At 54.2% G+C, this 26642-nt stretch overlaps 1 protein-coding gene across 4 annotated transcripts in view; it reads right to left on the bottom strand.

Moving 5' to 3' along the window:
* VAC14 (VAC14 component of PIKFYVE complex) overlaps nucleotides 1–26642 on the bottom strand; it is a 115316-nt gene that overhangs the window by 56805 nt on the left and 31869 nt on the right. For all 4 annotated transcript variants that reach the window (XM_038008282.2, XM_038008283.2, XM_038008284.2 and 1 more), the window contains 3 exons: nucleotides 18807–18951; nucleotides 18466–18531; nucleotides 347–503 (listed from right to left, as the gene is read on the bottom strand). In XM_038008282.2, coding sequence (XP_037864210.2) covers nucleotides 347–503; nucleotides 18466–18531; nucleotides 18807–18951 — 368 coding nt within the window. The remainder of the gene's footprint in view (nucleotides 1–346; nucleotides 504–18465; nucleotides 18532–18806; nucleotides 18952–26642) is intronic.

Genomic DNA, 26642 nt, shown 5'->3' with positions numbered 1-26642 from the left:
AAGACCAAAGCCCCTGGATACCAGACTGGAGAGGTGCTGCCCAGGCAGAGAGACCAGCAGCCGACCCAGATGGTTTTATGTTTAGTCAGTGGCTCAAAGGCATCAAAGGTGCAGGGAAATGCGGAGAAAGTCCTGTGAGGGTCTCTGGAGGCTGCTAGAGGATGAGAGCTGCCTGCCTCTGGGGGTTCTTGAGGTGGGAGATTGCCAGCAGCAACCCACAGACCCCTCACATCCTGGCCGAGCTCCAGAGCTCCTGAGCAACAACCCAAAGGACCGCCGTGGTCCAGCCCAAGACCGGCACTGGCACTAAGGCCCCTGAGGCTGGAACCTTCAGGAGAAAACTTACCGGAGGTGTTCAGTAGGCCGGCTCTGCCGGGGGTGGGCACCTGGAGCTCTGAGTGGCTGGCCCGGAGGTCAGGGCCATCGAGGGGCCCTGGGTCATCCGTCTGGCCCGCAGGGGAGGAAGCGATTTCTGCCAGCACCTCCAGGTCCTTCAGGATCACCTGGGGAGAGAAGCAGGGCAGCAGGGATGAGCTCTCCACTGCGAGCTGTGCTGACCTGGGCAGAGGTGCGGTGGGTGGCACAGAGCCACCTGCAGAGGTGGGGAGGGGTCTGCAGATGACAGCAGGCTGGGAAGAGCCACTAAGGCCACAGCTGGGGCATGCTCAGAAAAGTGAAACAAAGGATCCAGATCGAAGGGAACACAGACTGCAGTGAATGGGGCCTCTGGGGGAAGGAAACTGGAATCCGAGGTTCAATGAGTCAGCTTCCTCATGATCCCTCTCCTCTTGGGTCCCTTGAACAGGGTTCTGAGGGTCCCTGGGAGTCACAGGACTCAGGAAGCAGGGTGTTGTCTGCACAGTGTGCATTTAAAGGCCCCCAGGCTGCATAAGATTCCCAAAGTGCCCTCCAGGCCATATTCCACTGTGTCCACTCTGTGGAGCAGCCACGGCCCCACCCACCATCAGGCCACAGAACAGCTTCTTCTGCAGAGGTGACACCAGGCCACTGCAGACCCTAAAGGGCCCTCTACATGTGGCATGCTACTCTGGTCTCCAAGGTAAAGGACTTCCTAATGTCCGGACATGTCAGGTGGTCCTCGGTGGCTCTAAAGTGTCCCTGCACAGATTTGGGTGGGGCAAGGCCCCAGCCTGACCACCTGCCTGCTGAGTTCTTCTGAGACAGAGGCAGAGGAGGGCGTGGGGCCAGCGCTGAGTGTGAGTGCAGGTCAGCGCTGTGTCACAATGTCCCCAGGGTTGCTCTACAGCCCCTGTATCCTTAGAAGCTGCCTCTCCTCGCACAGCACCCATCTTTGCCTGGCACCAAGAGCTGGCATGGTGGCAAAGTCCAGCCCACCACTCTGCTGCAATGGGCAGTAGGGAAAGGGGCCGGGGCCCTGCCCTGTGGCAGGGGCTTCACTGTGCGTGTGTGTGTGTGTGTGTGTGTGTATGCACCTGCCCCAGGGGTTGCTGAGGCTTCCTGACCACCTTCTGCTGGCTGTGCTTGTCCTGAAGGGAACTCCTCACACTGCAGGTGGTCACCTGCTCTTTCTGCCCCTCACTCCTCTCTTGCTCTGGGCTAGGGACTGTGCCTGTCCCCCCAAAAGGTGTATCTCCGGACTGCCCTGTGCCCAGCAGACGCCCAACAAACATAAGTTGAATGGGTGGTTGCCTGCGTCTCTTCCTGGGCTATTCTGAGCCCAGGCCAAGAATAACCACAGCAACCGGGGGCTTCAGTCCTAGACCAGGGGAAGTGGGACAGAGCCTGATGGGCAGGGCCACATGGGCCAAGACTGGCCAGGTGGCTGGAATATGGGAATACAAGATAAGGTTAGCACTGTAGGGCTCCTACTGAGGGATTAAAATGTTCTGGAATTAGACTGGGGTGATGACTGCAAAAAGCTTGTGAATATACGAAAAGCCAGTGAATTCTATGCTTCAAAAGGGCAAATTTTATCTCGAAAACAAACAAGATAAGGCCTACCCCCTTGAAAGCTGTTCCTGTCAATGCAAACACAGTGCCAGTGCCTCCCCCACACTGCCCAATTGTCACTTCTCCTCTTGGTTCCTCTAGGCCAGCCCTGGCACACCTGGCCGGGAACCCCTTTGCTTGCTCACCCATTCCCGCCCCTCAGTCTTCAAACAGCGTCACATGTTGGCACGCAATCTCCCAGCCTCATCCAGGCAGGAGCCGGTGCTCACTCTCACAGACCCGCCTCCTACTGTCCAATTCTGTACTTCCCTTTGTCCCTCTCCCACTCATGGAGACTGGGATGTCTGTGGGCCCCTGAGCCCCTGCTCTGTGCCAGTGGCTGCGCTGGATTCTGGGGCTGTACAGGTGAGTCACAGCCACCCCTGCCCTTGGCCTGGCACACAGAATGGAGAGCTGATGAATCCACGTGGCTGAGACACACGGCTGCCACACAGCCCAGTCATATGGCAGAAGCAAGGGGTGCCCCTGCACCCACGCCGGGAGCCGGGGATCCCTGGGCGGGTCTCAGCCTAGAAGCAGGGAGGGCCAAGGCCTCTACTCCCACTGAGGACAGAGCCTCCAGGGATTCTTTGCTTCAGCCAAAGAAGAAAGACACAGGGCAGAAGCCAGGATGGGAAAGTGGCACAGCAATATATGACGCCGAGGTCCCACCCGATTCAGCCCCTGCACACCTGCCACGGCAGGATGTACAGAGGCCACGCGCCCCAATGCTTGCTTGACTGGCCAAGCACGGCCAGGGAGGGGACTTGAGACCAGGAAATGGAGTTGGGGGGAGGGTGGGGGAATGACTCACCCAAAATTAAACAGCGAGCAAGAGTCAAGCCAACAGCTCCTCAAACAGTTACCCAGAGAGCTGCCATAGGTATACTCCCACTCCTAGGCAGTTACCAAGAGAACAGCAAATGTCTGTGCACATCAAACTTATATATAAACGCTCACAGCGGCATTTTTCCTAATAGCTAGAAAATGGAAATAACCCAAAGGCCCTGCAGTGGAGACACGAAGAGATGGAACGTGGCACATCCACATCAGGGAATATTATTTGGTAATTAAAAGAAATGAAGTACCTGCTACATGTGGATGAACCTTGAAAAAACCTGCCAAGAAGTCAGTCACGAAGTCCACACCCTGTGTGATGACTCCATTAACAGGAAATCCACATAGACACAGGGTGGATTTGTGGTTGCCAGGGGCTGTGGGGAGGGAGGCATGGGGAGTGACTCCTAACGGGTGCAGGGTACGTATAGGGCTTCTTTCTGGGGTCATGAAAATGTTCTGAAATTAGTAGTGATGGTTGTATTATCTTGTCAAAATACTAACAGTTACTCTATAGTATACTTTAAAAGTTTTTATGAATTTTATGGTATGTGAGTTGTACAAAAAAAAAGGGGGACAGGCCAGGTGTGGTGGCTCATGCCTGTAATCCCAGCACTTTGGGAGGCCGAGGTGGGTGGATCACGAGGTCAGGAGATCAAGACCATCCTGGCTAACATGGTGAAACCTCGTCTCTACTAAAAATACAAAAAATTAGCTGGGTGTGGTGGTGGGCGCCTGTAGTCCCAGCTACTCGGGAGGCTGAGGTAGGCGTGAACCTGGGAGGCAGAGCTTGCAGTGAGCCAAGATCACCTGGGCGACAGAGCGAGACTCCATCTCATAAATTAAAAAAAAAAAAAAAAAAAAGTGGGGAACAAAACCCCAAATCAGCAACCTAATTCCTAACCCATCTGCTCTTGCTCTGCCCGCAGCCCGAGGTGGTAGGGTCTCACCCACTCCCTGGGGCCCCTCACCTGATCCAGGGGAGAGGAGGAGCATGGGGAGGCGACCTGTGTCTCTTTACATCACTTCGTCCCCCGACCCCATGCTGCCCATCCCACCCAGGTCTGTCTGTGCAAGGGGACAGAGGCACATGCCTCTGGGCAGCCAACACTGGTGGCCACGTGCAGCAAGGGAGGAAGTGAGGAGAAAAGTGTGAGTTAGCGTAGTGGCTGGGGCCAGGCCAGCCCTCGGCAAGATCCCTGTGCCATGCGGACAAACTGATTCATGCTAGGTATCCGGCAGGCACCTATTTCCCTGTTGGAAAGGAGGCCTGGAAAAAGCCACCAAGAGGCCTGGCCTGTGCAAGGTTGTTTCCACCCCTTGAGTGGCTCCAGGGCCAGCGGTGCAGGCTATCCTCGCTCCCGGCCACAATGAATGCCCTTACTTGTCACCAGTCTCACTTCACATGATACACACAAGGGATCTGAGACTTGGACAGTTACTAGCTCAAGGTAACAGTGAGTCCACCTCAAACCCAGCTCTGGTCCCCAAACCCGAGCCTGCTGATAACACTACACAGGGTGCCGTGGTCAGACAGTCCTGACATCCAATCCTGACCCTGGACCAGTTAACTTCAACCACACAACGCTCCCTTTCCAGACAGCTACTGAGCAGCTGCTGTGAGCTGGTCCTGTGCTGGCTATAAGAGACACAAGGCCAGACAGGCCAGGCTCTGCCTTCAGTGAGGTCACAGACTCCCGGAGGAGTCAGGCAGTGAGCATTTACTGATAATACAGGGCGGGTGCCAGGGTCCCTGTGATGATGCCTGAGGGGAGCCAGGAAGCTCTGCAAGTAGTTGAGCATGAGTTGGCCAAGGGAGTGAGAAGGGAGAGAAAGGCATTCGAGAATGGCATTCGAAGCATTCTCTTACCTAGCATAAGCTATTCATGGATGCAGAACCACGTGGCACATTCCAGGAAACTAGGCTTTGGGGCCAGCTCCAGAGTGGGGAATGGGGCCAGAGGTGAGGGTATGGCCAGAAATCAGGCCAAAGTGGTAGGCAGGGCCAGACCTTCAAGAGCTCATGACACAAGGCCAGGTGCAGTCGCTCACACCTGTAATCCCAGCACTTTGGGAGGCCGAGACAGGCGGATCACTTGATGTCAGGAGTTCAAGACCAGCCTGGTGAACATGGCAAAACACTCTCTCTACTAAAAATACAAAAATTAGTTGGGTGTGGTGGTGCGAATCTGTAATCCTAGCAACTCAGGAGGCTGAGGCAGGAGAATTGCTTGAGCAGAGGCTGTAGTGAGCTGAGATCGCACTACTTCACTCCAGTCTGGGCGAAAGAGTGAGACCCTGTCTCAAAAACAAAAACAAAAACAAAAAACCATAAACCAAAAAAGAGCTCATGACATAGACAAAGAAGTCTGAACTTCATTTTGCAGAGGATGGGAGCCTCGGTTTCCTCATATGCGCAATGGAGATTGGACCTTGCCAGGCTGTTGTGAAGGTTATAAGAGATACTTGATGTGCAAAGCACGAAAAGCAGGCACACAAGAAAGGCTGGCTCACCACTTCCATTCCAAGATTTCAGGACTCACAGCTGAGCTGTTCCCCGGCCCAGGCTTAGTGACTGAGCATGGACAGCAGTGCCCACACCAAGGGCTTCCGACCCCGCTTTCTCCCCTGCAGAGAATGTGCTTAGCCCACCTCAGTACTACTGCCTCCCACCCCACTGTAGAGCACAGCCAGCAAAGCCGCATATTTTACATTTTCAATTCTCTTATTTTAGAAAGTTTAACACCAAATGGCAAATGAATGCAAATTACACTTCAATTGCACAATTAAAGCCGGAAATGTTGTCTACAGGTTCCTTCAGTAATCCCAGCCACTCCTCTTGTGCTTACATATCATAGGATTTGTCTCTGGTCCCCAGAGGCTGGCAAAAAGCCCACAGCCCTGACTGGGACGACACTGTGTGCGCTTGTGCGCACAGACACACAGCACCCCTCCAGTCCCTTAAATAACGCAGGACCCCGAAACAGCATCCCCATCTTCCTTCAGCCTCCTAGAGGTGAGGAGAAGGGGCCACCCAGATGGAGGGCAAGGAATGGCTTGAGGTAGAGCCTGGGGTGTAGCAAGCCGGCTGATACCCGGCTTCTGTGTCCCTCCAGTCTGGCTGCTGCTTAGCTCCCAGTTGCTAGCAAACCTGACTCAGCCCAGGGTGTGACCTTGAGGCTCTGGAGCACCAATCTTGATGCAGACCTTGGACAGGACTCTGTCTCTGCCTGGAGTGGAAGAGAGGTCCTGGTGAAAGGAAGGCCCTGGGAGGCAACCTCAACAGGGGGTCTGGGACCCAGCAACAGAGAACGTGGGGAGCTGCTCTTCCAGCTGCACCTGCCTTTGAGCCTCTGTGCTGGGCCAGAGTTTTGGTCCTCTAGCCACCTGGAGACCCTACAATCCTTGGTGTACAGGTAGAAAGCTCCGGGAGGAGAAGGCGATCTCAGTGGCCTGGCTTACTGTGCGCCCCTCTCAAGCCTGGAGGAAAGGCCCAAGAGCTAAAGACACGCTGCTAGGCCACTCCTGCTTCAGCCTCCAGGAAAACAGACCTAGTTCTCCTTCCAGTGAGCAGGCTGGCTGGGCCTGTAGTCCTGGCTCTGACGATGAGAAAAGGCTCAAAGAAAGCGGGAGGAAGCCACACCAATTAGTATGCGCTACACAGCTTTTTTGCAAAATGAATATAAAACACTTGTGCTTTCTTTTTGTGTGAGAGAAAGAAGGGAGGAAAGAGAGGGAGGGAGGGAGGTTACAAGAAAGCAATATTCTGCAGGAGCAGGAGCGCCTGCCGTTACCATGGTGACAGGCGGGGGTGGGGAAGGCCCATCAGCAGGCCCCTGGTTTCGGAGTGGAGTGAGCTGGCCACCGGTGGAGTGAAAGGGTCAGGGTTGGTGGCACCTGGGTGTGGGCAGCATCTCACAAAGCAGCTCTGGGCGGGGGCTCAGGGTGAGGGGAGACGGCTTCTTGCCTTCCATGGCGGTGACTTTATACCAGCAAAGGGCATATTTCAATGTGGCAGGAGGGTGAGTGTTCGGGTGGGGCCACCACAGGCTATTGCCCCACTGCATTCCAGCAGGTGAAGCCTAGTCTCTCTGGGATGGTGGCTGCTCCCCCTCTTCTCTGGTTGGTCCGTCCAGGCACTCATTGTCCCACCACCTGGTCCCAGAGCAGCCCTGAGAGACCTCGGCATGGAAGGCTCCCAGCTCTCACTCTCCCCAGGGTGCTGCGGCAGCTCCTTTTACCATCCTGGGAACAGCTGGAAACTGGACACCAGCTTTGCAAAGTCAAGTGTCAAGGCTGGGAGGCCCGTTCTCACCTCCTACCAAGATTCCTGAACATAAAGTCCCAGGGCAAGGCACTCAGTCTCAAATGAATAAATACTGGCTGACCTCCAGCACTGGACAGGAAATGGAAGATGGATGGTTCTGAGCAGCTCCTGCCAAGGAGCATGGAAGGAGAGGCCGCCTACTTCACTCTACCCACTGATCCTTAAGAAACTTGGTCAAAGTTTCACACAGGCCACCGGTCGCCTGATGAGGCCCTAGGAGTCAAATGACTCAGCGTTCTAGCTCCTGAAGAGGGAAACCTCCTTGTGTTGACAGGAAATCCCCAAGCTGGGCCCTCTCCAGGACTGGCTACTTGGTACTGGTGGGGAGAGGTGAATTCAGGCTAAAGGCCTTGGAAGCTGAGGTCTGGCCAGTGCAGGCCACTGCCAAGGGTTATCTGATGCTTCTGCCTGGAGCGGTCAGGTCGCAGGGCCTTGCCTGAGATCTGGGTCAGGTCCTACTTCTTGTGAAGGGGAGCTGATGTGAAGTACACAGGCCCTGAGGTCAGGCATTCCTGGAAAACCCTGGGGTCTTCTGTTTCACTCCGAGCAGGAGCCTGGCTCCATCCTTCGTGAGGGGTGCAGCCTGGCTGGCCAAGCCTCCTCAGTCCCTGATCACATAAGGAAGGCTCTTGCTGCTCTGGTTTAGGGGCATCAGCCAGACAGCTCACCCTAGGAAGCCGGGCTGCTGTATCCAGGAAGGGTCCCCTGGGGGAGCCACGGGAAGGACAGTAGGGCTCCTACTGCTGAGGGCATGGAAGGCGGCACTGGCACAAGCTGGCACTGGGGCCAGAGGCCTCCACCCTGGACACAGAGTAAACATGAGCTGCACAAGGCAGCAATGGGGCCCTGGCCCTGGCCTGGGAAAGGGGCGGCATTCTGAGACACGCCCTAGTCTGCACGGGGTCACAGCAGCCCTGCCTTCTGCCACAAGGAAGGAAAGTGTTGCCTAAAAGAACACTTAGATTTGGTGGTGGGAAAGCAGCACTACTTAGGCCTAGACCTATTTTATCTCCCATTGAGAAAACTATCCTGATAGAAAATGTTTTGTCTTGGTAAAGCAAAAGCAACCTAAAAAAAAAAAAAATCATAAATCTCAGTTTGTGTTGCGTGACTTTGAACACAAGCCCTTGGGGATGAGGGCAGCATTCTATTTAAACATTCTGCCACCTTCCCTTCAGTGCCCAGCACTGTGCCACATATGCCAGAGGCCAGTGCCTAACGCTGACTGTTAGGTTCCACTGATTAATAGTGACAGCACAGTGTGGGTCTGGCAGCTGAGAATACTCTAGTGGCCATCCGTCTTAGGGTAAAGGAGAAAAGAAAGGCCAGCCTCGGGTAAGATACCTTTGAGACAAGATCCCTGACCTCCATCTTCTCTCCCACCCATTCCAAGGTCTCCTCTCCTTCCAGCTGATTCCAGCCATTGCTCACTTGCATCATCCTGGGCCCTGACCCAGAGGCTGCATTCTCAGGGTTATACATTTTCCCCATGAGCTGGGCAGGGAATGGGGTGGTGCCTGCTGCACTGAGGGCAGCACGAGAGTGGTGCCCACTCATACCCGCTATGGCTCTGTTACCAAGAGATGAGCCAGGAGAAGGCTCCTGCCTCCCTCCAGGGACCCGCTTCTTTCTGGTTTACTTGCAAGCTACACACAGCCCCCAAGCTAAGGATGCAGGCTCTGCCCCATAGGCCTCGCTTCCAATCTGCTGTGGGAGGGCCCAAAGCAGCAGGGCAGGCCCCAGATGTGGGGCACGTCCAAGGAGATGAGCTCCTCATCCAGTCAACCTCCTATGTGTTCACATTCTCAGAGGATGTTTCTGAGCACCTACTATGGGCTGAACAGACTGTCCTCACAGAGCTCCCAGCCAACGGGCCATGATGGAGAGGGATTAGGGCTAGGAGAGGGTCTGAGTGGATGGGGTACATAAAGACACAGAGGGAACCTGGCCCAGCCTTGATGTGCATGAGGAGGGTGTGTATGTGCACATTGTGTGTGTGTGTGTGTGTGTGTGTGTGAGAGAGAGAGAGAGAGAGAGAGAGACAGATGGACAGATAAACGAGGCTTCACGGAGCATATAAGTGAGATCTGGCCCAAGTTACTTAACTTCTTCAGTTTCCTCTTGGGGGAAATCGGGAAAACAAACCTTCACAGGGTTGTCTGATCATGAAGATGAACTAAGATCACTCACAGGGGGCCAAGCACAGGGTGTGGAACAGAGCAAGCCAGTGTGAAAAGGGTGGATCTCATTAGCAGTGGGGGGATGGTCCCAGTCCTCTACATCTCTGGGCTTACCTGGGCTCACCCAAGCTCCCACCCAGTCTGTGGTCCTTGTGACTTGCCAACAGGGAGGTGCCTGGGAAATCCAGCTGATTTAGCCTTGGAAGAAATTTTGGCTTCTGAGGATGCAGGAACGCTAAGTGGGTTGAAAACTGGGAGCCCTGGCTTGGCTGCCTCGCCTAGGGCTGCATAGAGAGGGCACCAGGGCTGAGAGCTGGGGGCATATGGCCTGCAGTCTCCAAGCAAGATCTCATGCTGGTCTGTATCTGTGCTCCCAACCAGAGATATGCACCAAACCCACCAGGGAGCATGTGAAAAATACCAGCCCCTGGGCACCCAGGCTCTGCTTGAGGGATAACTGAGGAAGGCCGGAGTGAGGTCCAAGCAGCTGGAATTTAAAAGCTCCAGGGAAATCTGGTGACAGTCCTGGTTTAGATGGTTCTGCTGTGTGTTTGAGCTGGGGCTGGACAGTGTACTCAGCCCTGCAGGCAAGTCGCCCTGCCGCTTGGCTCTAGGAGGTGTGAGCCAGAGCACCCATTCCTGCCTCAGGGAAAGGCGGGCTGGGCTGGCTCCCCTTTGTGGGGTTCCTCCTACCCCAGAGGCCCTGCTGCCGGGAGAGCAGCCTCCCTTTCCACTACGCTTCTCAGCCCAACCTCTGCCTTCACCAGGAGCTAGGCAGCACCCTCCTGGTCCCCAATCCACTCACACCAGTTACTGTGCCCAGCTCTGAGTCCTCACTGGTCCATCTGTCCAGGGCAAGGAATGTGGAGAGGTAAATACTCAAACCCTCCTAGCACACAGCCCGTCTTCCCTGGAAGGAGGCGGCGAGGCTGCCTGCAGCTACTGTGGGTCCTCCTGTGCTCTGGAGTGGCTGCTGTGGGCACTGAAACCACAAGGTGGGAAAATCTGGAAGAATGAGGGGTGGGCAGAGGCCCTCTCGGTGGGTATAGATCTGGGACTGTTACCTTGCTGTTCCCCTCTCTTCCCTAGCAACGACTTGCTGCCAAGCCTCATTTTAGAAGACCACAGTACTCCCTGAACTCCCAATGGTGGCTGCCAGTACCTCTGCTGGGCCTGGGGCCCAGGTGTCCCTGAGGAAGAAGGCCCAGGACCGTGACTACAGTCTAGCTGTTTTGCTGGCTGGTAGTGGCTCTTCTCCCTGGCCCATGACTCCCTCTTGCTTGCTCTCAGAAGTCCCCAAAAGAAGCTGCAGGGACAGCCGTGGGGAGAGGTGACAGAGGGCAGTGTTCCCTGCCCTCGGCAGGGCCCGGGGAGGGTGCCTCAGGAAGAGGGTCCCTGGACCATCAGTGCCCACCTAGCTCCTCTTTCCCAGCAGGCTGAGCTCTTGCAAGAGTAGTCAAGTTCTTTGGGCACCGACACGGTACCCCTCCGTTCTCCGGGCTGAGGTTGTGTCTTACTGCGTGATCTGATTTTAAAGATATCTGTGGAACTGAGGTGGGGGTAGAGCGGTGTTTTTGTTTGTTTTGGAGAGTGAATGGAATGAAAACTGGAGGGAAGTGAACACTGAGGCAAGAATCTGAGGAGGAAAAACAAGTCCTGTTCTTAGGGAAGACTGTCCGCTTCTAAGCAGGCAGCATTAGTATTCCAGGCAGCGGAGTCAGGACCACACAGATTCAGGGCTGGAAGGGATCTCAAACCATCCAGTCCAACCCCAGCACTCTGGGAAGGAAACTGAGGTGAGGCAGTGTCGTGTGACCTGCTTGGTCCCGTGAAGAGCTGGGCAGCGTGGGGGCAGAGGCCGGCCCACCTGATCCACACTCAGGCGGCTTCCACACCCCCCTGCAGCAGGCCTGGCCACTGGCCTCAGCTCTTCTGGGAGAAAATCAGCCACATGGAAGATGGAGAGGGCTTCTGGACTAAGCCCTGGAGGGGAGCTGGGGCCCACCAGGTCAGTGAGCAGCCAGGGACAGCCCATGGGGCCTGGGAAGGTACAGGAGAATGAGGTCAAAGTTAAATGCACAGAGGGAGAAGGTGCATCTAGAACTGAAGGTCAGCCAAGGACAAAACCCCATTGGGTCAGTGGAGGGCCTGGGCCTGGATAAGGCAGTGCCTCTACCCTGGGCTGGGTCCCTGCTCTGCAGTGAGGTGACACCTTGTGTGGGGTTTTAGATGCTCTGGAATCAGACAGACTTGACTGTCAGTTCTGGCTGCTGACAGTGTGCCCTTGGGCAAGTGATCCTCCTCACACCTCGGGACAACTGAGATCACTCCTGGACCGCCATGTAGATTAATTAAGACACAGATGCAACGCGCTCAGAGTGGGGCATAAACCCCCAGACTTCAGCTGGTGCCCTCTCTTCCTCCCAATTTCCTTCTACTGACACAAGGGGTTGACACATGACCCACCATGGTTCCTCAAGAAAGCCACAGTGGGGGTGGTGGAGGGGCCGTCACTGGCTCTCTAAGCTGCTTTCAAATGAAGGGGCCTCTTCAGTGGAAGCCCCATTTTGGGGTAGACACTGAGGACGGCAGTAGCAGGCCCTCCCTCTGGGGGATGGAAGAGAGCAAACCCAGCCACCTGGGAACCTAGGGGCACTCTGCTTCCTCCCACCATTCCTCACAGCACTGCTCTGGGGTTTGGGCCTTCCCCAAGGTGGGACTCCAGGCCAAAGTCCCTGTCAGCAAGAATTAAATCCCTTTAAAGCAGGCAGATGAGCCCTGGGACCCAGCTGGCCGACCCACCAGACCACAGTGACAAGGACTGCTTGGGAAGGATAAGGTAAGGGAGTACGTCTGTGGACCGGGTGGCATGAGGCTGGAGAAGGAAAGGGGCACGCTGGGGTGACACACAGGGCTGCTTCTGCCCTGAGGCAGGAAGCCAGGCAGCTTCACCCCAGCTCTGCCCTGCTCTGGGCTGGGCTGAGGCTGCAGGCAGGTGTGGCAGCTGCAGTGGCACTGCCAGCCCAAGCTGGGCCACTCCTCTGAGCTCCTAGGCGAGCCCTGATCTATTTCTCTTTCTGGCGACTCGGCCTGGCCCCAGTGAGCACTCTCCTTTCAGATGTGAGAACCTCCTGAGTTTTTCCAATCCATTTCTCCTGGGACCTGCACCATGGAAACAAACGAACTCTCCCCTTCCTCCCCTAACAAAGCAAATCACACCTTAAAATACAGTCTAGGCATGGCAGGGGGTGCTTCCTAGCGCCTACCCCACTGGTGAGGGGCTGAGAGGCCCGAGACCAAGGAGGGCTGGATAGGGCATCTGCCACCAGAGTGAGGAGCCCCTCAAGGTGCCCCAGTCCAATTCCCTCAGAACTCAGCAGAGGCTGGGACATCGCTGTCCCCATGGTGTACCTTAAGAAACTTACAACAAAAGCCCCTTTCAGATGCCCTTACATCACTCCCTAGACCTTACCCTGCCATCCTTTCCTCCTGAGTCACGGCCGTGCCACAGTGGGTGTGACGGGTGGCCCATGTTCTTCATGCAGTGAGTGGCTTCCCGAACTAGAAACGCTACCACTGCCATGAATACTGTCCTCAGAATCCTACTTTCCAAATTTTCCAGAAAGGTGGTTCTCGTTTCTTTTCTCTGCATCTACACCAGTCACAAAAGCCATAGACTCCCACCAGCCAGTTTTCTGTTACTCTGAAGCTACGGGAGGGGAAGAGAGGAGTTCCTCCTGGGTTAAGACTCTTCTCCAAAGTGTTAAGGACACCCGGCTCTGAGATGCTGGGAAGACTCTGGGGAGACTGTCTCTGCAGGCCCAACTGCAAAGAAAACAGTTCATGCTGGTGCCTGAACCCTGCAGGGCATGCCTTCTGGATCTCAAAGGTTTTGCTTTTGTGGCTGTGGAGGCTCCAATGCAGGTCCTCTGCTGACGACGCCATTTCTCCTCCTCTCCCTGGACCCAGGGCGGCCAGCTGGAGCCCTTCCGCCGGCGAGTCAGGGAAGCGGCACTGTGAACTTGCTGACAATGGGGCTCTGATGAGCGCGGCTCGTGCTGAACGCAGCCTCGCTCCTGCTCTGGGCAGCCTCAGCCCAGGAGTGCTGGGGAGGCTGGAGAAGGGAGGACAGGGGGGACAGAAATGTACAGGAGGCCAGTCCTGCGGCCCACTGTGTCCTTGTCTGCCTTTCTATGACCTCAAAATGGAACTCAAGTCCCTCAAACACCTCTGAGGTCCTCTGCCCTCTAGAGACGGGCAGGAAAACAGAGAGCAGCCTCTGTCCCGACTTTTGCTGCTGAAGCGGAGGCAGGGAGGACCTGCAGCGGACGCGGAGCCCACTGCCCTGATCTCAATGTGCATCTCCAGGCCCTTTAGAGAACGACCTCCTGCGTTGGAGGAGCTATTACTTATCGCAGGTTTATGTGTGCTGGGTCCCGAGCTGAACATTTAACATTCATGATCTCATTTCATCCTTATAACAAACCTGGGAGCAAACTTCCATTATTATTTTCTGTTTACAAATAAGGAACCTAAAGCTGAGAGGCTAGGTTACCAACCATCAAGTGGCAGAGCCCAGGGTGGACTCCTAGACTTCCTGAACCCAAAGCCCCTGCTCTTAACCACCAGGCCTCAGTGTCACCTGGGCAGGGAAGGAAGAACCAGAGAGGGAAGGTATTCAGAATCACATCGAAATTCCAAAACACTGAGAGTATTCATCACAAGTGAATAAAACCTCCAAAAAAAGACTCTAAAGCGTTACTGAAGGACATTGAGATGGCTCACAGGACTGAGAAAGAGCCTGGCTCCTGGGTGGGGAAGTTCACCACAGCGAGACACCAAGCTCCCCCAAACACACTTGTAACGACAGACAGGTCGTTACAATGGGCCGGGATCTGGGTGGAGGGGGTTATACTTTCTCTTTAAACACACCTATGAGGCAGGTGTGGACATCATTAGCCCCTTTTCACAGGCCCAGGGAGGGTAAACTCCTTGGCCAGGGTCCCTGGCAAGGAAGGTTTAGAGCTAGGATTCAAGCCGGGGTCATGGCCACCTGTCTGGGACGTTCACATTCACTCAGAGGTGAATAGACATCCTTCCAGGTTTTTCTGGAGACTGTGATCACCCTGAGAGTTCTAAATGCAGGCAGGGAGGCAGCTGGGCCTAGGAGTTGTGGACTACCTGAGGTGCCACCATCGGGACCACGGAGAGGACCCCCTTCCCGTGGATACTCACGGGTGGGGGTATGGCCATCTGATAGGCAGAACTCACTCAGGAAGTATGGCGGCTGCCAGGCAGCCAACCACTGGCATCTTCTGGGCAGGGGAAGCAGCAGTCCCACCTCCCAAAGACGGACCCGGCAGGCTGCAGTGAGCATGTACCCTGCATTCTGCACTGTGGAAATCAGGGTCACATTTCCACTTAAAAAACAACTGGATCTCTAGCTATGGGAGGATTTCTACTCCAGTGCCAGGAATATTAATTAGACACCTGCAAATTCTTTTTGACAAAAGGGATTTTCAGATAACGTCTGCAAGGAGCAGGCGGTGCTGAGGAAACAGCCACTTATCTTGTATAATGGGAAGGCAGAAACAACTGAGGATGCCAGAGGGCGGAGACTAATGAAGTGTCACTCAGTGGAACTGAGGAACAATGGCAGACAAGACACCCCAGCGAGGCCATGCGCCTGTGGGACTGAGAGAGATGGTGGTGGCGGCAGAGCTGGGTCTCAGACTCCGCCAGGCCAGCTCTTGCATCACAAACACCTGAGCACACTGTCCCCTGAGAGCAGTGGCTCTCAGCGAGAGGCAGGAGCATGCGGGTTTATCACAACCGTCCTGGGAGAGCAAGACATTTGCAACAAAGATGACAAAGTGAATGTCCCAAATACACAAAGAGTTGCTACAGATCAATAAGAAAAGTGGACGAAGGATCTGGGGGCTGAAGGGGGAGCTTTTTCAAAGTACACATACCGGCTGGGCATGGTGGCTCATGCCTGTAATCCCAGCACTTTGGGAAGCCGAGGCAGGCAGATCACTTGAGGTCATGAGTTTGAGACCAGCCTGGCCAACACGGTGAAAGCCTGTCTCTACTAAAAATGCAAAAAGTTAGCCAGGTGTGGTGGTACATGCCTGTAATCCCAGCTACTTGGGAGGCTGAGGCAGGAGGACTGCTTGAACCCGGGAGGTGGAGGTTGCAGTGAGCCGACATCACACCACTGCACTCCAGCCTGAGTGACAGAGTAAGATCCCATCTCAAAAAACAAAAACAAAAACAAAAACCATAAAAACAACAAAAAACACATACACCTCTCCACACTCAAGAACTTCTGGAACAAGAGAAGAAGACCACAAAACCTTCCCCTGGTGAAATCATGAGGAAAAGAAGAAGAAGATACAACCACACCCAAGCTCGCCTCCTGCTGCTGACAAGGGCTGGGAGCATGCTGGGCGAGACTCGGGCTTGGTGAGGAAGCTGTTAAGGGCCCAGGCTTTGGTGTCAAACAGATCTGGCCCTGGGTTTCAGCTCCATCACCTCCTAGCTGGGTGCAGCGCAGGTCACGTGACCCCCTCAGGCCTTAGTTTTTTTGAACTGCAAAATGGAAGTAAGAGGACGTCCCCCAGAGAACCGCCGTGAGGGTTCTACAGACACACGTAAAGGGTCTAGCGTGGTTCCTCCCATGGTAATGACTTCCTACAATTAAGAATCTTCCACGACAATCTGGGCTCCGGGGCTGTCTAGCTGGATGTGAGAGCCTTCGCAGGGAGCACTGAGGTTAACGTCCACGAGTGAGGACTTTAGTAGGAGAGGACCTGCCTGTCTGGCTGTGTTCCTGCTTGACCAAACAGGCTTTCATAGTCTTGAATCCCAGGGAGCTCCAATTCGAGATCAGGGCCGTTTGGAAATGTTTGAAAATTCCCGAGAGGGTACTTTCTAGATATCCTAGAAAGGAAGTTTCAGGAGAAGATGGGCTTTGTCTTGTTCATGGCTGTATTCCCATTGCCAAGTACACAGCACACCCTCAGGCTCACCAAAGATTAAACAGGGGACACTTAGGAATGTGATTCTGGAAAGGAACCAGGATGGGGTAGAATCAGGACTCACCACTGATGATTAAGGTCCCCAAATCCCTCCTCTAGAGAGAAGGGGAAGCAGGGGCTCTTCACCGCTGTTATGGTACCCCTCAACTGTCCCCCAGAGCGGCTTCCATGCCCACCCCAGTGCAGGCCCACAAGACGTACCCCAAAGCCCTGACAACATTTGGCACTTCAGTAAATCGAGTTTCCACAGCCGCAGACTGAAGAGCGCTGTTTAATGGACTGCATCTCCGCCCGCTCCCTTTAAATGCACACGCACACAAAAACCAATTTCAAGCACAGAAAGCTGGATGGGATTAAACAACTCAATTTAAAGGACTGAAAACTCAGCTGCTTCCAGTGAAGTCCTGGGGAAGGAACCAATCAGCAAAGTCCTGCTCTTCCTTTTTGTATTGAAATGAGGGCTGTGACTGTGCAGTGAGTCACTCCCAACTCGCAGGCAGAACGGGGCCACGTCCACCTGGGCCTCGCACTGCAGGGGGTGGCGCAGGAAGAGAGGGTGTGTGTGTGTGTGTGCATAGGGGCGGGGGGTAGGCAAGAGATGCCAAGGGCATACTCACAGACCATCTGTTTTGCATTTTTCTGGTAATACAGAAAACCTCAGAGGACCTAAAGGCTGATACCTGCCTGTCCATTTCTCTCTTCAGCCCAGGTTCAGGAAAGCAAATTCAGGCTGCAAGACAGCTGCCTGGGCCCCCCATAAGCCTGGCACCAGCCTAGGGAAGACTGAGGAGCCTCACTCCATGGAGAATGGTGAGCAACAGCCCCCTTCCCAGTCCCCCCACCTAGCCTTGTCCGCTCTGCAGCGTGGGCCGGTCTGTTGATTCATGAGCTGGCTGCCTCATGGAGATACAGCTCTGCCCACAGCTCACAGTGCCTTGGAGCTTAGAAGAGGAAAGTGGGCTGATGCTCAGCTTGGACTGTCAGCATCTGAGATGCCGCCTGTAGGGCTGGTATGGATGGAGGGATGGGATGCTGCCGTGCAATGTGCACGCGCGACTGCAAATCCTGCTGCTTGGCTGGGAGGCAGGGGAACCCCGTAAAGGAACACCATGCAATGGGCATGGCTGAGAATGGTGTGCGGAAAGGTGTGTATGGCTGGGGCAGACTGTCGCCCAGATGACAGGAAGACCCAGGTGCCCCCTCCACCTCCCAGGCCAGCCTCTGTACTACTCTAGCTCTCTCAGAGGGCTCACTCCTGCTGCCTGGGATCTGGGTCAGCCTCTCCCTCTGCACCAGCAGCTCTTGGTGGCCCCAAAAAGGCAAAGCTTAAGGGTCCAATTTCAAACTAGAGGTCATAATGGAGTCCAGTTGAAATGAGTAACACAACCAACACTGAGTGTGCAGCAGGAGCCTGGCCCAGTGCTTAGCATTTTACATGGATCATTTTCCTCTCACATCCCCCTCTGGTTACTGCCCTCACTGAACAGAGGAAAACTGACATGCTGAGATGCGGAGATACTAAGTGTCTTGCCTTTGGGCAGCCTGACCCCAAGCCAAGCTCCCTGCCTGCCCTTTGCTGCCTCCCTCACTGACGCCCTGCCCATGTGCTCCAGAAGGGTCTACAGATGAGTCCTCAGTCCTAAAGTGAGGTTTTTTTTTTTTTTTTTTTTTTTTTTTTTTTTGACAGGGTCTCACTCTGTTGCCAGGCGGGAGTGCAGTGGCACGATCTTGGCTCACTGCAACCTCTGCCTCCTGAGTTCAAGCAATTCTTCTACCTCAACCTCCTGAGCACCTGGGAGTACAGGTGTGCACCACCACGCCTGGTTAATTTTTGTATTTTGAGTAGAGACGAGGTTTCACCACGTTGGCCAGGCTGATCTCGAACTCCTGGCCTCAAGTGATCCACCTGCCTTGGCCTCCCAGAGTGCTGGGATTATAGGTGTGAGCCACTGTGCCTGGCCCCAAAGTGTGTATTAAACACAGCTTTACCTCTAGGAAGGATGCACTGCACCAAAATAAGCATATCTCAGCTCTAAGAGCCCGTCAGTCACTAACAAGGGGAGGCAGGGCAGCCGATGTTCCATAAGGACGGGTGGCGTTGGTGACCTACCTCATCCGATTCATCCGATAGCGTCTGCAGTAGAATGGGAAAGAGGCTGTCCGTGTGCCGGAACATCTGGAGAGCAGAGAAGCAGGGGTGCCTGTGAGTGCTCCCTTCACCCCAGGACTGTGCTCGGTGCAGTGTCCCGCTGGTCTGCACGGACCCGCTGGTTTGCACAGACCACTTCCCTCCCCGACACAACGATGGCTCCTCGCAGCACCTGTCACTTCTCTGTCAGCCAGGGTTTCCCTAGAAGTGCAATGACCAAAATGCTACCAACCACGGGCAGGCCCTGGAAAACCAAGGCGGACCCGGAAGAGGCCCCTGGCTTGGAGGGGCCCGGGGCTCACCTTCCGAGGAGTTTTGATGTAGAGGTGGTAGAGCCACTTGAGAACTGCAATCCTGGTCATCATCCCAATGGCCGTGTCACTGAGGTGGCAGTTCAGGACCTGCACGATCCCGTCGAGGTGAAGGGTCACTGGGGCTCTTTCAGTGCTGTGGGTAAGACCGGGAGGGAGAGCAGAGGTGACGCCCACCATAGCCCTCTCCCATGGAGTCATGGCACCACCCTGGGCCTGCATATCCTGAACCACACACTGCTAACCCCTGTCCAGGGGGCTCGGGGGTCAGGGATGACCCGATTCCACACATCCTTGCTGGTCTCCCACCAGCAAAGCTCAGCCCACCCGGGGCGTTTGAAGGGGGCTTCTCTCTCTCTCGCTTTCCAAAGGAGTTTGGAGGTTGCTGCTGGGTTGGAACCATGATAACCATGTTTAGGGGATGAGGACCGGACTGCTGGGCTCCCACTCACTTTTCCTTTTCTTTCTCCAGCACCAGCCTGGCTTGTACAGGAGGAGGAACCCTCTCCGAGTCACTGAGCTGACCTGACCAGGCTCAGGGCATTAAGTTCAGACCCTTTCTTGAAAAAAACAAAACCACCAGGTCCAGACTATATGAGGGAAGGTCCCGATAACAACTGTTGACCTCCGCCAGGCCCTTCACCGGCCACCTGAAGGATGTTTCTCGAGTGAGGTCAGGGATCAAGGCTTGTCATTGTGCCTTGTCACTGTACCCTGCCCCAAGGTGTCTAAGAGAGACGCCTTGAGAGGTGAGACCAAAATGTGCTCCTTTGCATTGCGGAAGGGGTGACAGAGCCTCTGCCTATGAGAAACTGATACTGTTCAGGATGTACTTGTGTTCTGGTGGGCACAGGAAGCCCCCTGGCTTCTGTGGACTGAAGCCCTGCAGGTCCCCAAAGTCCTGCTAAGCAGCCTGCGGGACGGCGGGTGCTGCTGGGAGGCTATGAGTTGGTTTTCTGCCCAAAGCACTGCTCCCTGGCACAGGCTGGGTTTTCAAGGTGGGGGCAGCATGGGTAGAAAAACCTCAGGATGTCGGGGAGGGGGTCCCTTCCTACCAAGGCACTGCACTGTACTTCCCAAACGGTGCCGACAGGTGCAGGCCAGGGGCTGCATTTCCTGAGGACCTGGGCCAGCAGATCAGTCCCCTGCTGGTATAAAATGGTCTCTTCTGTGGCACTTCTAGGCTGCTCAATTATTCATTTGCATCAGGAACTGATGGCTGTGCTTTCCTCACTCGCCTGAAGCCTCTCTGAAGCTCATTTGATGTGAATCCCTAAAGGGCACGATTCTGCGTTCTGTAATTGCTAAGAGGAATTGCTATTTAATATGGTTTGATGATCCCCATGGTGCACGTTTCAGGGGCGAGAGTGGGCACATCTATCCTCTGGTGGCTGGAAGTTCCCGGTGTCTTCTGAGGATACCGAAACATTTAAATCTTTGCTAGCCTGAGACAGACGGGGACAGTACTGCACAGGTAGAGGAGTCTAGGGTGGTAAACACTGGCTCTGTCAATCTCTTAATTAGTTTCTCTCAAGACCACTGTCCCGGAGAAATACAACGCCAGTCACAGATATAATTTTACATCTTCCAGTTTGCAATTAAAAAGGAGAAAAAAACAGGTGAAGTGAATTTCAATGCTATGTTCTAACTGACCCAGTGTATCTAAAATATTAGCATCTTAACATGTAATCAATATAACGGTCAATATAAATATTCCCAACAAAACATATTCTCTTTTGTGTCCTAAGCCTTTGGGACCTGGTGTGCATTTCACGGTTATGGTGCACCTCGCTTCAGAGTAGCCACCAGGCACTCAGTAGCCACGTGGCTGCCGCAGAGGCCCACATAGCAGTCCACGCCAGGACTTTCTGAGTGTTTTCTTGTCATCTCTGGCAGTTTCCTAGCTACTCCCTTAGCTGATGGCCAGCATTTACTGTTTTATCTCCCAGTCCCTCTTTTTCCTGTCCTGGTTGGCCTCCTGCAGGGCTCCTTCCCTTGCGTTCTGATTCATATACTTCTTGGGCCGGCAGAATCCCCCGGCTAGAGAAGTTCGTCTCGTTGTGTCCTGGTGGAGGAAGAGATGCCTTCCTATAGCCCAAGGCCATATGCAAAGCAGGTGAACAGAAGCTACCCCCACCCCCAACCCGGTCTTTCCTGACCCTGAGAGCCCCAAAGTCTGTAGTGAGCCCCTTTCCAGCAGGAGCCACAGGGACATGTAGGCTGCCAGGGTCCAGGGTGTCACAAGGACCCCAGCCTGGCCCATCACTGCGACAAGCTTAGCTGAAACAGCACCCCCTGGGAGGATGGCCTTGTTTTTCCTTGTTTCCCTGGGAGACCTGGGACTGCCCTGGAGCCGCTGGTGAGGAGGGCGGTGCCGTGACCAGGTCCCCTGCTCCACTGGCATGGGGCAGGATCAGTGGTGTGTCTGAGCCTCTGGAGGAATAACAGCTGTGTTAACAATGGCAGCCATGACGGTTGTGAAAGAACGCTCTGTTAGGTGCTTTCCTACACAGCCTCATGTCACTCCTTAAAAAGCCTGATAACCTAAGGCATGCCACTTCCATTTCAGAGAAGAGGGAACTGAAGCACACAGACATGAAGTCACCTGCCCAAGGTTACACGGCCAGGGAGTGGTGGGGCCGCACTTTGGATCCGATCAGTCTGACTCCAGAATAATCTCATCTGCCACATGGCACAGCCTCCTGACCAGGGCAGCAGGCTCCAAGAGAGTCCCTGGTGGCATCGCCTCCACTGTCTCCTGGGAGGGGCAGCAGAATGGCAGCTCCTGTGTTGACTAGCCCCTCTAAGCCCAGGGGATACCTGGCAGCTCCAGGTGTCCGTGGAAGATTAGCACACACTTTTCAGCTTATTTTCATGTCAGAAGGGTAGACAGTGGCTCACACCTGAAATACGAGCACTTTGGGAGGCCGAGACAGGAGGATGATTTGAGGTCATGAGTTTGAGAGCAGCCTGGGCAACACAGCAATACCCTGTCTCTATAAAAAATTTAAAAAATTATCTGGGTGTGGTGGCACACTCCTATGGTCCCAGCCACTTGGGAGGCTGAGGTGGGAGGATTACAAGATTCCAGCTGCTGCCAGCTCCCAGCTGTCAGCTCACCTATGTGAGCTATGACTGTGTCACTGTACTCCAGCCTGGATGACAGAGCAAGACCCTGTCCCAAAAAGAAAAAAAAAGAAAAAGAAGGGGAGACAGAGGGAAGCCTGGTGCTCCCCACCTGCGCAGGGCACACTCAGAATCCAAAAGAGCCAAGACGCCAGGCTGGATGGCCCCTCCGCAAGTCGAGCTCCGCGGCTCACAATGGCCTGGAGATGCTGCTGGCCAGCCCATGGGGCCGCTCCTGCAAGTGGTGCTGTGTCAGGGCCAAAGAATGGCAGCATGTCACGGAACTGGTATGTGAACTGGCAGCAGTTCGTGTATTAGCATTCTCCGACTTTCTCCACAGCAAACACCTGAACACAGTAAATCTGAAGGTATGGGGCATCTTCAGGCTGCTGCTGAGGCAGTCCCGCCGCACCCAACCCAGAACCTCATCACTGAAAGGGACCTCACGGTTCAGGTAACACAATCCTTCAAGGCACAGATGAGCAAGCCCAGGTCCAGAGGCAGTACGGGACCCATCTGAGACCATGAGGCCATGTACCAAGCACTCATTCCCTGGGCTGGAGACACTATCCCTGGGCTTTTCCTCCCTTGCCTGGCTGGAGGTGGAGGTCATGGGAAGCAGGTAGACCCTAGAGGACTAGGCAGACTGATCTGAGTGCCTGGGAAAGGGAGGGTCAAGATCCCAGCTGCCGTCAGCTCCCAGCTGCTCTGCTGGGCAGGGTTGGCTGCTGCTGCTGAGCTCTGCGCGTGCTCAGCAGGGCAACTGGGGCTCCGGGACCCTGTACTCTTCCCAGAGGGGGATGCTGAATGACGTGCTCAGTTCCCTAGCTGATGGGCCGGAGCCTGAGAGGTAGCACCCTGCTGTCCTGGCTTACCTTACCCATCAAGAACAGAGGGAGCTCACTCAGTTTAAAAGACATTTCTGCATCAGTTCCAAAAAGTCTAGACGAGTCACTCATGGGGGCTTCTGAGTTATTTCAAGGTGTCTGCAAAATTCCATTTTCATGGAGCATTTTCTCATAAAACATCTTATAATGAACATCTTACACATACACGCACTACAATTTCCAAATGCATGGCGCTGCTGTGGCTATTAAAATATAGATTTACTGAATAAAGCTTCTGATACTACCAATAAATAATAAGAAGTTCCAGTTGTTCTCTCTGGGAGACAGCACTTCATTTCTGTAACGTCTAACTTTTTACGGTGTTCGGGTTACATCTCTAATCAAATCAGAAGAAAGGTAAATCTAAAAATAGAAGAAAGGTAAATCTAAAAATAGAATTGCTTCTGAAATTGAACTTGCTCTTTAAAATACAGATAATTATAATTTTTTTTTTCAATCAGCAGAGGCTAAAAGCTGGGAAATACTGATTTCTAGAACTTTCTGCCTGCTTATTTACACGGCAGCTAGCTACGCTGGGAGAACTGGTGACACTGAAGATATCATGACCCTTGGCAACAGCCTGAGCATCATAGTGGAGGTTGTTCATACAACACTTGTTTGAGAACTCCTAAATCAAATGAGTTAGGGAGGCCGAATGCAAAACTTCTGGAACTCTCCAACTGCAACTAATAAAGTTAAATGCATGGGCTCTGGAGTCAGACAGATCTAGCTTGAATTCCAGCTTGGTTACTAATTAGTTGAGTGACTTTGGGCAAGAAGTTAACCTCTCTGGGTCTGTTTTCTCATTTGTAAGATGGAGATAATAACAAGGTTCCTGTAATAACAATTGTAGCTAAAACGTGTAAAGTGCTTTCTGCGGCCTAGGCACCATGCTATGTTCTTGACACACTTAAAAAGCTTTTAAAAATTATGATTATTGAGACAGGGTCTTGCTCTGTCACCCAGGCAGGAGTGGGGTCTTGCTCTGTCACCCAGGCAGGAGTGCAGTGGTGCAATCACGGCTCACTGCAGCCTGAAGCTCCCGGGCTCAAATGATCCTTCCAGCTCAGCCTCCTGAGTAGCTGGAACTACAGGAATGTGCCACCACACCCAGCTCATTTTTGTATGTTTTGTAGAAACAGGCTTTCACCATGTTGCCCTGGGCTGGTCTCTAACTCCTGGGTTCAAGCAACCAGCCTGCCTTGGCCTCCCAAAGTGCTGGGATTACAGGCGTGAGCCGCCATGCCTGGCTGTTTTTTACATACTTTAACTCGTTGAAGTCCCATATCCCTTTGGGGTCAGTGCTATCATTACACTGAGTTTAAAGATGAGGAAACTGAGGTGGGGGAAATCATGCTACTTGCCCAAGGCCACAGCCAGGCATGCTGGAGTTAGGGCGTGAATCCGGACAGTTGGCTCCACCAGGCAGAGCAGTCACGAGAGAACACACCCGGTGGAGACATTTCTCTCTTAACCCTTTCCTGAGCTGGCAGGCATCCTTCCTCCATCCTGCTTCCTTCACTTTCCACCTCTCCCTGGGGAGTCCAATTTTCCACCTCCCATGTATTTCCCATGCTCTGGAGGGTGGAGGAACCCAGACCTACAGCCATGTCGTCACCCGCTGCTTTTCCAGGTGACATTCTTCTGTGGCTAAGCCTGGGGCCACCAGGGGCTTCTCCAGTATCGCAGGGAGAGGGGAGATGAGGGAGGGGGAAGAGGAAGGCTTCTGCTCTCAGGTTTAGCCAGTTAATTCTCCCTGTGTTTCGGTCCAAGTGAGAAATCTTTTATAAAAAATCTGGGATGCAAGGATTGCTTCCATGGTGATCTTTGAACCCATGAAAGTGAACTCTGAATTTCACGTGGATGTGCATTTTTTTGGTGTGTGTGTGACAGAGTCTCGCTCTGTCACCCAGGCTAGAGTGCAGTGGCGCGATCTCGGCTCACTGAAACCTCCACCTCCCAGGTTCAAGCAATTCTCCTGCTTCAGCCTCGCAAGTAGCTGGGATTACAGATAAGTGCCACCACGCCTGGCTAATTTTTTTTTTTCTTAATTTTTATTTTTAGTAGAGACGGGGTTTCACCACGTTGGTCAGACTGATCTCGAACTCCTGACCTCAGGTGATCCATCTGCCTTGGCCTCACAAAGTGCTGGGATTATAAGCGCGAGCTACAGTGCCCGGCCGTGGATGTGCATTTTTTTTGGAAGAGGGTCCACAGCTTTCATCGGAATCTCCAAGGGTCAATGGCCACTCAGAGACACAGGGCTGCCACCACCATGGCAGTTTCCTGCCAGGCGGGAATGCCTTTCTGCCATGGGAGGAGCTTCCAGTCTGGCCACCACCCTGGGCAGACCTGAACGGCGTGAAACTGGTGGCCTCACGTGGTGCCCTGGGCAAGCGGCACAGCTGAAGAACCACAGGGTGGGTCTGGCTATCTGGCGAGCCTGCACCATCCCACCCGTGTCCAAGCTCAGTCTCACTGTCACCACCAGCTGTGGGAAGAAGGTGGTGGGCTGGGGCCCGGGCATCTTGGCTCTGGTTTTACAACTCTGAAGGCGCCCACCTCTTGAGCACAGCTGGTGATGCTGACTGTGCAGCTGCCACGTGCGGACCTCTGTCACCAGGAGTCAGGCAGCACTAGATCACTTGTTCTTGTTTGGTTTTTTAGGTAGGATGGTTTGGAGTTTAGGTAGGATTTGGCATCGGCTTCTGAATGAGAGGTATAAGCCAAAACCCTGGTTCCAGTCTAGCGATCCCCGGCCTTGGCACAAGAACTGAGGGCTCCTGTAGGCTTATCCCAGCCAACGGTAGCGCAGTCTCCCCAGCGAGGCAGTGGACAGCGGTGCCCCTCTGCAGCCCATGGCTTAAGCCTACCTCTGCCTTCTCACAGACCTCCCCTGACCTCCCCCTCAATCCCCATAGGCCAGATTACAGAGACAAGTCTACAACAGCCTTTTGGCTGCCAGAGGGAGGCTTTTAAATCCCAGATCAGATCCTGCCATTCCCACTGGTGATACTGTCTCCACAGCCTCCAGCGCAAAAGCTAAGCCCTCTGCAGGATACACCAGTCCCCGCGTGTCCGTCCAGACCACTCCCCGAGTTCCATGACCCAGTACCTGAGTCTGCCTCCCTCCTCCTGGGATGCTCAGTCACCTGGAACAGAGCTCTTGACCACCCCACCCACACCTGCTCTTCCTTCCAGCCCTGGTGTGCAAATGACATCAGGATAGCCGGGGTCTGGCTCACACAAAATTTCTAGAAGGCAGTCTTTCCCTCATCTCTCTCCTGCCTACCCCATCCCACCCAGTAGTGAATTCTGCAGTTCCACCTTCAACACGGAGCCCAAACCCACCCAACTTTCTCCACATGCTGCTCCTCCCCAGCCTGAGCCCCCATCCCCTCTGATGGGGACAATGGCGACAGCTCCCTAGCAGGTCTGCATCCACCAGGCCCCTCCTAGATCCACTGTCCACAGAGCAGCCCCCTGTGCTTCCCTCCCTTCTCATCCCTACCATGAAACTACTGACCCCACGGGACTCAGACAAAGCTAAAGGATCCGATATGAAGGTTTAGCACTGCACTGGGGCCCTGGAAGCCTGGCTGCGTTGACTGGCATTAGCTGTTATTCCCAGCCAGTCTTCTCAGTGCCTGGGCTCAGGCACCATGGCCCTCCCTTTCCGGTAACTTCACCCCTCACATCAGTCGCTCCCCTTTCCAGTAACTTCCTGGCTGCTTCTCTGCCTCACCACTAGAGTAAATGAATGAAGGTCAGGGACACACTCAGGGGCCAGCTCTTATCTTGGAGCCTGCAGGGG

Source organism: Chlorocebus sabaeus, chromosome 5, assembly GCF_047675955.1.
Source record: "Chlorocebus sabaeus isolate Y175 chromosome 5, mChlSab1.0.hap1, whole genome shotgun sequence".
NCBI classification, from domain to species: domain Eukaryota; kingdom Metazoa; phylum Chordata; class Mammalia; order Primates; family Cercopithecidae; genus Chlorocebus; species Chlorocebus sabaeus.
This window is presented reverse-complemented; position numbering and strand designations above follow the sequence as displayed.